At 40.3% G+C, this 11680-nt stretch overlaps 1 protein-coding gene across 1 annotated transcript; it reads right to left on the bottom strand.

The window, feature by feature from the left end:
- Positions 1-275: 275 nt before the first annotated feature.
- On the bottom strand, positions 276-6847 carry LOC132888346 (extracellular calcium-sensing receptor-like). The gene is made up of 7 exons (XM_060924402.1): positions 6354-6847; positions 3687-3848; positions 3284-3572; positions 2077-2832; positions 1755-1982; positions 1355-1478; positions 276-1189 (listed from the first exon to the last, which is right to left on the bottom strand). The coding sequence occupies exons 1-7, from the start codon at positions 6845-6847 to the stop codon at positions 276-278; spliced, it is 2967 nt and encodes a 988-aa protein (XP_060780385.1).
- Positions 6848-11680: the final 4833 nt, after the last annotated feature.

Here is an 11680-nt window from a genome sequence, read left to right as displayed (position 1 = left end):
AAACTGGCATATAAATTATTTGTGCCAGAAGATAATTTTCCTATTAATGATTACAAACATTACTGAATATAAACTTTCTTTCTCAAAACAGACAACAGACACAGTTGCAACTTTTTTTGACAAGTACAATCGGTACTCATCCATATCCATATTAGGTTTAAATGGATGTAAGCGAGCTAAATATCATTTAGTTGATTATATTCAACATTGTATGTTTAAGTTCCACAATATTCAGCTAATTAATATATATTTTGCAAATTTGAACAACCTGTTTCTTAAGGTGATTTTGAGGCCATTTTGCCCATCATATTTTTCTTTGTATTTAGTTCAGGTTTGAACAGAATAATGTAACATTTAGGTGTAAATATACAGAATAGTAGAGCAAAACTGGATGCCAAAATTGCAAATATCTCCACAGCTACAGTAAATTTTCCAGGAGAGCTGACATAAGCTGGAATAAAGGTGAGCCACACTGCACAGAAAATGAGTAAGCTGAATGTGATGAATTTAGCTTCATTAAAATTATCTGGCAGCTTTCTAGCCAGAAAAGCCAAAACAAAACAGATGGAAGCAAGAACTCCTATATAACCCAGCACGGCACAGAAACCGAGAGCTGAGCCCAAGTTACATTCTAATATGATCTTTTCCTTGTAATAGTTCATGTTCTTATAGGGGAAAGGAGGAGAAATTGTTAACCAAAGCACACAAATCAGGACTTGTATAAATGTAAATGCAAGTACACTGAGTCTCTGCTGTAGAGGCCCAAACCATTTCATGACATTATTGCCTGGAAGTGTAGCCCTGAAAGCCACTAATACCACAATTGTTTTCCCCAGAACACAGGAGATGCAGAGGACGAAGGTGATCCCAAATGCTGTGTGGCGCAACATACAGGACCACTGAGAGGGTCGACCAATGAAAGTAAGTGAACAGAGGAAACACATAGTCAGGGAGAACAGCAGCAGGAAGCTCAGCTCTGAGTTGTTTGCCTTAACAATGGGAGTGTCCTTTTCTAATAGAAATAAAATAGCGACTAGAACAGTTACTGTAACTCCAACCAAAGAAAAAAGGACCAGTACTATCCCCATAACTTCAGTAAATGAAAGAAACTCTATGACCTTTAACACACATTCATCTCTCTCAGTATTAGACCAATACTCTCCTGGACACTGCTCGCAGTTATCTGAATCTGCAAAATAATCATGGTTATTCAAATTAGGAAGGAACATTATCTTTATCTTGAGGTTTTATTTATGAATGCTATTGTTCAGGAACTGAACCCTCAATAATAAAGGGATGATACAAAAAGTACAATTCACAACTTGTCTTTGAAACTTGGTAATGCTGAAATTACCTGTCTGATTACTGATCTCTCCTTCTGCACATGGTATACAGTCATAGCAGCAGACAGGCCTTCCTTTCTGTGCTGCTTTTCTGGTTCCTGGAGGACAGCTCTCACTGCACACAGATCTTGGCTTCTAATATGAACAATATATTATGCCTAAAATCATTATTTTCTCACTATTACTCTATTTTAATTTAGACTGTTCCATAACCTTCAACTTATAAGGTTCTACATTTCTTGAAGCACTACTTTGTTATCAAACCTTTCAAATATATTCAGTGCTGTGGAGATAACATTATTATAACATCCCCCCCCCCCCCCCCCCCCCCCCCGAAATGTTATATAGGGCCTTACTGGGGACAACAAAGAGAGAGAGTCGTTCACATTCACATACATACATTGTATGTACCTGTGTTTTCTCTCCAGCCCACACTATGTCTTTGACATTCAGGACAAACTGTTGTCCACTTGGCAGAGAGGCATCAAAATAACCCACTGTCTTAAACACCACTTCTCCATTGAGCCCCTGTTGCCAGTTGACCACATCATATTTTGCAGCTGTTGCTCCATTGCTGTCAAACCAAACTTCTTCCCCTACTTTGTTAGTAAAATTGACCTTTTTTAGAGATTCAACAACCTTTAAAAGGGAAAATAAAAACTAATATTCATTTCATTTCATGACATTATTAGTCATGAACATAGTCTGCTTTGCTTCTCTTCTCTTGTGTTACCTGCCATGGTTTTATTAATTTCCTTTTCTCACAACTCTGGTTTTCTGTGCATCCCAACAGGCTGTGCAGAGAATGTGCTACAGCATAAACTGCATTGTAGACATTATTTGCATATCTCAGTTCTGATAAATCCTTTCTGTAGTTTTTAAATTGAATCATATCTTCATATTTGCTGCAGTCCTTTTCATGTTGAGAAACGTTTCCCTCTGTATTCAAACAAGGGAGTGCTGTTTGCCAAAATCCATTGAGAGCATAGTCAATAAAACCACCAATGTTCAATTTTCCCACATCAAAACCAATGGCTCCTGCTAATATGTTGTAACTTGCTGGTGTTACTAGATCGACAGCAGAGATCCATGCCTCAACACCAATCATCTGGTAGCCAGTGACATTCTTTAGAATAAGCTGGTCTGTTAGAATCTTCATTTCAGCATAGGTAAGAAATGCAATAATTACTTTGGCAGTGCCTTTCCTAATAACATCAGCCAGTTTTAATATCTTCCCAGTATCTGACCTAGCAAACTTCACAGAGTACTCAACACATATTCCCTCCTCTTTTGCTGCATTCAGAAAAATAGCCATTCCACTGTTGCCATAGTCATCATCACTGTTCACAGTTCCCACCCAAGACCAGCCAAAGTGCTTGACCAAATATGTCAGTGCTCTACTCTGGTAGTAGTCACTTGCTATGGTCCTGAAGAAAGAGGGGTACTCTTTTCTGTTGCTCAAACATTCACATGTGGCAGCATGACTTATCTGAGAAGAGAAGGGTAGTTTTAAAAAATGATAAAGCCTTAAAAAACCGGAAAAGAGGTTACTGTTCAAAGCTAAACTAATCTATACAGACTAGCATTACACTAAAACCACAAAAAATATTATATGTAAAATTATAATATGTAAAATGTAAAATAATTATTATTTAGAATATATTATGTCCACATTCAATAGAAAATATTGCTATCCTTTGACAATGATTCTCAGTCCACCACTGTGCTGCCTGTAAGAATCCTATGGATGTACACTACTAATGACTTCCCTTTAAAAACTGCTCTCCAAATGAAGATAATATTCTCCTGTATATTCCTGTGACCCTGTAGAACAGGATAAGCGGCTACAGATAATGGATGGATGGATGGATATTTCAAGTGTGTTTTGCAGCTCTTGAATAAATAATTATTACATAATTATTAAAATTATTTATTCTTACCACTGGGATCTTAAAGGGTCTAATTGTTCTTGTGAGTGTTATCGTAGGAGAAGAAGATGACTCCCCTATGATTGCTTGTACTTCTGCTTGTCCAGAGCATGTACCATCTGCTCTTATGTCCATACCATTCATCAATGCCATGGCTGCCTTCATAGATAACAAACTTGAGAAATAATTGTCATAAATTCTGTAACCAACTGAAATATTTGGGAGCAAGCTGCTGCTTTTGTTGATTTCCTCAATTGCAAAAGTCATGGTCTGAGCGGAACGTAACTGTCTGAGATTAATTCTACAATTATACACGAACATAAGAGAATTCAAAAGATTATTTTTTATACAGTGTAGAAGTACAGAACAAATTAAGATTTCCTAAAATGATGTGAGTCTTTAAACTACAACAAACCTAATGCACATTAAGGATGGAGGTTTTATAGTATATGCCAGTGATTGCATTTGTGTACACCTATGTACTGAAAAAATAGCTCCAATTATCACATCTCCATCTTTCGACAGCAGAGGATCCTCTGGGTTTTCCAGAATATAGCAGTTTTCTCCCTTTGCCAGGCTAAGAGTAAGGAGGTGTATAAGGAATAACATCACAAAGTTTGTCCAAACTTTTTCTTGGCTCATTGCTCAACAGATATCGTCTTCACATATTCATAAACCTCCTACAGTTCTTATGGATACGATTGTTCAGCATGGACAAATCAGAGAGCTGGTGAGTTTTGTGATGTCATTAAGGGACAGAATTAACGGCCAGGGTGGTACCTGCAAATCTCTGCTCACAATTCTATGTTTTTATTTATCAGTGCATACATAATGTGTGTTCCTCACCAACATCTATAAACAAATAGCCTCAGGTTTTTAAAAAAATGCTGATTTCAATATGTGGTGTTTTTTTTTTTTTTTTCACTGATGGGGGCCTTTCTGTGTGTACTTTGGATGTTCTCCCCGTGTCTACGTGGGTTTCCTCCAGGTTCCTCCAGGAGGTTTCCTCCCACTGCCCAAAGACATGGATTTAGGTTAACTGGCTACTCTAAATTGCCCATAGGTGTGAATGTGTGTGTGAATGGCTGTTTCGCTGGTGAAGCCACAACAGGCCTAGCAAACTGGCAGTGGATGAAGTATTCTCAAGATAGACATAGGTGGGGTTTACATTAGACCGTATCAGCGGATCATCAGATTAACGTTTTTAAAACAATTAGTGTGCACACAGCAACACCAATACACGATTCGCGTGCACACAGCAATGCCAATACACGGATACGCTCGGCTCCACAGGCATCCTGCGCTCCAAATCACTCCGCCCTGAACAGCGAGTGCCCCCTGGAGGGTGCGCACTCCGGCCCTGCGCAGCTCACAGAGCGCGCGAGTGAAGTGCACAAGCTGTGATTCGGGACTGAGCCGCTGTGTGTGTGATCCCAGCGCATATCACTTACCACTTGCAAGTGGAAGGATGGCAAGCCTAAAGACAATCATAACTACACAATGGGCAGTATTTGCATCAGTATTTGCAGTATTTTCATACTTTTATACTCTTTAATGAAAGGTGATACAAGGCGGAAGTCCACGCCGTTTTTCAGCAGTCACGTCACATGACCAACGCCAGCGACTCAGGAAGGTGGATGTCACAGTGACATTGTCCAATGACGACGCCAGCTAGAGCTCAGCACAGAGTATCCGCGTATTCTCAATGTTTACACAGCACCAGACCAGAAACGATCTAGACTGAATACGTGGACCCTGGCGGATTCCCGTTTCCTGGCGTTTCCAGGCGTTTTAATGTAAACGGACAGTGCATCCGCGAAGAAAACAAGACAGATACGGTCTAATGTAAACTTGGCCATAGACATCCTGGTAAGAAGCTACTGACAGCCCAATTGGCCTACAGACATCAGGGTGAGTGAGTGAGTGAGTGAGTGAGTGAGTGAGTATTTTTCCCCCAAAAGTGCACCAGCTGGGAAAGGTGGTTCCAAAAGAAATGCTCAAGCTTAATTAATCATCAAGGAAAGTGACTACCTCTATAAAAGCAGAACTTCTGCCATCTTGATTTTCTGAAGGTGTGTTTTTTGCCCAACATTGCATGCGTATCATAGGTGTGTGTCTCCCCATCATATATATATATATATATATATATATATATATATATATATGGGAAAAAACAACTAATTTTCTAATAATTTTTGGGCCCTTTCAGCACCCCTTTTTTGCAGCCACAGGACCTGGGAAACTTGTAGAGACAATGATGAACTCCATTCCATCAGTATACTTTTGAGAGAAACGTGAGGCCATCTGTCAAGCAGCTTACCCTTGGCAGATACTGAGTCATGCAACAGGATAATAATCCCAAGCACATCAGCATATCAGCATCTGATCAGCATATCAACAAATATCTGAATGGCTAAAGAAGACAAAAATGAAGGTTTTGGAAGGTCAAAGTCCAAACTTCAACCCCAGTGAGATGCTTTGGCATCTGAAGGGAACTGTGCATAAACAAATGCTCTCAAACATCAATGACATGAAGCAATTTTGTCAAGAAAAGTGGACCAAAATTTCCCCAAAATAATGTGAGAAACTGATAAACTCCTACAGAACTTACTTATGATAATTACAAGTGAGGCAGCAAGGGTGTGGTTGAGCGTTGGCTGTGAATGGTGGGGAGTCAGGTTGAACCAGTAGGTAACGTGTGACAAGGTGCACCTGTGTCAAATTACTGGCTGTCTATTAATGTGTGTCTCTGTGTGTTTTTCAGACAGCCAGGAATGAGAAAGAGGATTTTGTTCCTCAGCACATGCGGTGGGTGTGTGTGTGTGTGTGCGTGCGTGCGTGCGCGCGCACGCATATATGTGGATAGCTTAGTAGTCACTGAAAAGTGTGGTTAAAAATAAGAGCATACACTGAATTGCAGCGTATCAAATAACTGGCTCCGGTTCTGGCTCCTCTTTTCCAAGCTTCAAAGTTGTTACACTGGTGCCAAAACCCAGGATTTTGAAGAACAAACACCACCATGGAGTCCACACCAGTCTAGGAGCTCCTCCAGACCCTCACAGTTAACCTCCAATGTCAGCACCAAGAGTTGCTCAGATGATCCACCAAGCAGGTGCAGCGATTCCAGGCCCTGCTTGAGGCCCAAGCAAAGGACCAGCAGGAGATGCAGAGCTTGGACCAGTCAGCAGGTACTCCAGTGGTTGCTCCTGCAGCCAGCATTCCTGTGCAGCTGGTTAAGATGGGGCTGCAGGACAACATGGAAGCCTTTCTCGAGCTGTTTGAGCACATCACAGAGGCAAGCTTGTGGCCAAGCTCATAGTGGGAAGCTTGCCTATTGCTGCTCCTGTCAGGGGAAGCACAGCTTGTGGCTTGGCAGCTCCCCACCACCAGCATGCTGGAGTATCCTGACCTGAAGTGAGCTATACTGCAACAAGCTGGCCACAGCTTGGAAGAGCATTGCCAGCAGTTCCCTGTGCTGGCTGATAGTGAAGTTGGCTGGCCATTTGCATTTGCGTAGCAGATCCAAGACACCTGCTGACAGTGGTTACGGGCAGGCGAGTGCAGCGGGGAGGACATTATCAACCACATGATGCTGGAACAGTTCATTGCCCAACTGTCAAGCGAAACATCAACGTGGGTCCAGTGTCACTGAGCAGCATTGCTGAAGGAGGTGGTCTGGCTGGCAGAGGACCACCTGATGGTGTTTCTGGGATCAGGTGCTCCCACAGCTTCTGTTCCTCTCTTTGTCTCATGTTCACTTTCTCCCTCTCACTGCCTCTCTCCTACCCCAGCCCCATGGAAATGGGGGCCAATTCCCCCAAAACTCACTTCCCACACTTGTCTGTCCTTGTGTTTCTCGTCTCCTTTCTCCTTCTGTGTCTGTACTGTCATGTTTGTTTCTAGCCTTGTTTATAATGCTGTTTAAATATTCTGCTTTCTGTTTTGCTTTTGGAAATATCACGCCTGCTAATCAACACACTTCCTGCACTTAGATTCGTCTACCACCATCTATCTTGTTGTGTCCTGATCACCAGATCTTTAACCCAGCCATATAAAAAGTTGTACTCCTATATTCTTCCAGGTTTTCATTTTTGTCCATGTAGAATATCTGCAGCACCAGGTAGTTTGAGATATTGGGGAACTCAAAGGATGGATAATTTTCCATCTCATAGAAAAATCATTCTTTGTTAGCATGTAAGGCTCTATCCCGCTGACCGGTTTCTATATCCACTTCTTTTGAGTGTACTTTTTCCTTTTTAATAACTTGCTTGTTTTCTGTACACAAACATGGCAATAATTTCTTGTGTTAATCAACCAGACTCCACTTTTGGATCATTAATCCCTTTTGACTGAGAATGCCCTGTATCTATGGTTTTATGTTGGCTTCTGGCACATCCATACAGTTTTAAATACAATACCTATAATTAAACAGTTTGTTTTTATTGCATTTTTTTTTTTTAATTCCTGGGCTTTCATCTGTAACAGCGACTAATATTGCATTCTGTAAGTACACTTTTTACAATAGATTAACAGATTCTAATAGAATAGATTAGCCAAAATAATTGGGAATCTTTTTTTTTTTTTAAATGGGCCCTGACTTGTTAGAAGTATGACTATGTGGGCCTCAAAGCAGAAAAGGTTGTCTGGTCCCCTGTCTTAGGGGATTTCCCATTGGAGCAGATGCATGATGAGTCTCTGAGACATGCTTTTGACCAAGTGAAATTAATTGATGGCCAAATCCTCCAGCCTAATGTTGCGCTTTCCTTCCTGTATTTCTGTATTATTAAGAATGGGCTATATCGAGTGACACAGGATGCTCAAAACAAGGAAGAGATAACACAAGTGTCAGTCCTGAAGAGCTGTAGGGAACTTTTATTCCATGTGGCTCATCATAATCCTATGCTGGGCACTTGGAGCAGGATAATAGTGCATTGGACAGTTCTTAAACCAATTCCAGTAATTTCAGCAATATCCTTAGATGTTTTCATTGCTTGATACAGGCCAATAATTTGACCCTTCTGAAACACAGTAACATCTTTTCCATGACCACAGGATATGTCTTCCAACATAGATTAAGAAATGAGAAGCTACTCATTGCATCAGTTTGGGTTAAAAGATATGTTGCCAGCTGAAACATTAATCACTGTAATAATTATCCAATCAAAGGCTTATAAGTACTTGGTTATTTAAATCCAAACAGCAACTTTTTTTTTTTCCCCAGCCAGAATTTTTTTTTCTCATATGCCTCAATTTTTGATGCTGTGAAGCTGTATTTTGAAGTTCACACTCATCTGTGGCCATAATAGATCACTTAACTGTTACTTTACTTACAGATGGCAACACTTTATTTCGATGGAACCATGGAAATAATGTTTGTTTGATTTATTTATGAATCAACTGCTCTAATCTAATTCTTGATACTCACACTGCCTTTTTTCAACTTCAACTCAAGTTCACAGCCAGATACATGTCTCCTACTTTTGCTGATGGAGACAAACTGAGTTGGTTAGCTGGATTGAGAGGTATGCTATGGCTTTTTGATTTCCCTGTTTGCTATTAAAATGTCTGACATTTTCATAATTGCTTTCTGTTTATTTCAATCAATAGCTAAACATTTCACTTAGCATTGCTGAAAAGCTACATTCAGGCTACATGGTTGGCATTAGAAGATTTATCAATATTTTTTTTTCCTTATCAAAGTACCGTATGTTTTATTATATTACATGACCCATGACTAGGCTCAATCTTGCCATCTGCCAGAGTTCAGAAAAAATAAGCAAGAATTTTGGCATATACTGAGCTTGGCACTGAGCTGTGATGTCAGTGTGCTTGTGTAGGAGTCCAGTTTGTGCGACAGTAGCTATTCTGAGGGACTGGACCATATGGGCTAGCCTTCGTGCCCCATGCGAATCAATGAGTCTTTGACACCCATGAACCTGATGCCAGTTCATCGGTTGTCCTTCCTTGGAATGCTTTTTTGGTAGGTACTAATCACTGCATACTAGAAACACCCCACAAGATGTGCCATTTTGGAGATGCTGAGATCCAGTCATTAAGCCATCACAATTTGGTCCTTACCAAAGTCACTCAGATCCTTATGCTTGCCCATCTTTCCTGCCTCCAACAGATCTTCAGGAATTGATTCTTCTATTGCTGCCTAATATATCCAACCCTTTGACAGGTGCCATTGTAATGAGAATTAAATAATATTGGCTGGCTTTTTTTGTGGTATATCAGATATATTCCATTTAGCTAGCATGATATTGAACAAGTTGAAGACAAGTTCAATATCATGCTAGCTGAATGGAATATATATGATATACCATGAAAAAAACAGCCAATATTTAATATAATAATAATAATAATATACACTTGATGGAAGAATTATAGATTTTACAAAAAGTTAAGAACAAGGTTTACAAATCATCAGTCACTTGCAAGCATGGAAGTTTTATGTGTAATACATATCTTATGGCATTTTCAATTCACTGTGACAGTTTACTGTGGGTGCTGCTGGTCAACAAAAATGTTTCTGTGCATGTGCAGCAGAAAACTTTCAGTGAATATTTGCATCAACTCCAACATGGAATGTCATGTCTTGACAACTGTGCAATATCATAAACCATATTCAACACTCCTTCTCCATTGAGTAGGGTCACGTAATACACAAAGGATAATCCATCTATCCATTATCTGTCGCCGCTTACCCTGTTCTACAGGGTCGCAGGCAAGCTGGAGCCTATCCCAGCTGACTATGGGCGAGAGGCAGGGTACACCCTGGACGAGTCACCAGGTCATCACAGGGCTGACACATAGACACAAACAACCATTCACACCTATGGTTAATTTAGAGCAACCAATTAGCCTAACCTGCATGCTTTTGGACCATAGGGGAAACTGGAGCACCCAGAGGAAACCCACGCAGACACAGGGACAGCATGCAAACTCCACATAGAAAGGTCCTCGACAGCTGCTGGGCTTGAACCTAGGACCTTCTTGCTGTGAGACGACAGTGCTAATCACTACACCACCGTGCCGCCTCCACATAGGATAAGCAATATGTTAATAATAATACCATGCTATCAAATCAAATGAATGAAACCTGCTAGAAGGGAATAGAAGACATGTTTTTATTCCATCAAAAACGTTTACTGTATGTATAATAATTAATGTTATTCAAGAATTTCCCTCAGAATGTTAGGACTGGGACTGTTTTGGCCTCTAGAGGCCGCTGTTATTTCCTTTTCTGGTCATGTTTGTTTTGGCCTCCAGAGGTCACCTGTTTTGTTTTTGTCTTATTGCCTGTTTCCTGCCCCGCCCTGTCCTTAATTAGTTTGTATATTTATACCCCTGAGTTCAGTCCTCTTGTCATGGAGTCTTTGTGCTGTTATGTTTAGCTCCAGTTTCCTCTGTACCGTGTTCCTTGTCTTTTTGGACTTTTTTTACCTAGTATTTACTATTTTTTTTTTTTTTTTTTTTGGATCTTCTGAGCATTGGTATTTTTGCCTTTTCTGGTTTTTTGGCTTTTGTTTTGTACTTTGGATATTTCTTATTTTTCCCTTCATCTTCTGAACATTTTGGATTATTTTCGTTGGACTGTACACTGAGTGCAGAATTATTAGGCAAGTTGTATTTTTGAGGATTAGTTTTATTATTGAACAACTATGTTCTCAATCAACCAAAAAGTCTCATAAATATCAAAGCTGAATATGTATGGAAGTTAGAGTGGGGCGTTTTTAGTTTTGGCCATTTTAGGAGAATATGTATGTGTTCAGGTAACTTTCACTGTGCAGAATTATTCAGCAACTTAATAAAAACCAAATATGTAGCCATTTCACTTATTTTCACCAGGTACACTGATATGACAACTCCAGATTTGCAAATAAACATATCAGACATTCAAACACAAAACAAATCAGTGACCAATATAGCCACCCTTCTTCATGAGGACACTCAAAAGCCTTCCATCCATAGATTCTGTCAATTTCTTTATCTGTTCACGACCAACATTGTGTGCAGCAGCAACCATGGCCTCCCAGACGCTGTTCAGAGATGTGTACTGTTTTCTCTCTTTGTAGACCTCCCGTTTTATAATGGACCACAGGTTCTCTATGGGGTTTAGGTCAGGTGAACAAGGGGGCCATGTCATTATTTTTTCACCTTTCAGGCCTTTACTGGCTAGCCACGCAGTGGAGTATTTGGACGCATGAGATGGAGCATTATCCTGCATGAAAATCATGTTCTTCTTGAAAGATGCTGACTTTTTCCTATACCACTGCTTGAAGGTTTCTTCCAGGAACTGGCAGTAGGTCTGGGAGTTGAGTTTGAGTCCATCCTCAACTCGAAAAGGTCCAACAAGCTCATCTTTGATGATACCAGCCCATAGCAGTACTCCACCTCCACCTTGCT

The sequence above is a fragment of the Neoarius graeffei genome, chromosome 6, assembly GCF_027579695.1.
Source record: "Neoarius graeffei isolate fNeoGra1 chromosome 6, fNeoGra1.pri, whole genome shotgun sequence".
NCBI classification, from domain to species: Eukaryota; Metazoa; Chordata; class Actinopteri; order Siluriformes; family Ariidae; genus Neoarius; species Neoarius graeffei.
This window is presented reverse-complemented; position numbering and strand designations above follow the sequence as displayed.

Coding starts and splice junctions, on each gene's coding strand:
- LOC132888346 (XM_060924402.1), bottom strand. CDS start 6,847: ATGTCCTCCCCGCTGCACTCGCCTGCCCGTAACCACTGTCAGCAGGTG. Junction 3,849..6,353: donor GATCATCTGAGCAACTCTTG/GTGCTGACATTG, acceptor CCTTACTCTTAG/CCTGGCAAAGGGAGAAAACT. Junction 1,983..2,076: donor AATTAATAAAACCATGGCAG/GTAACACAAGAG, acceptor TCCCTTTTAAAG/GTTGTTGAATCTCTAAAAAA.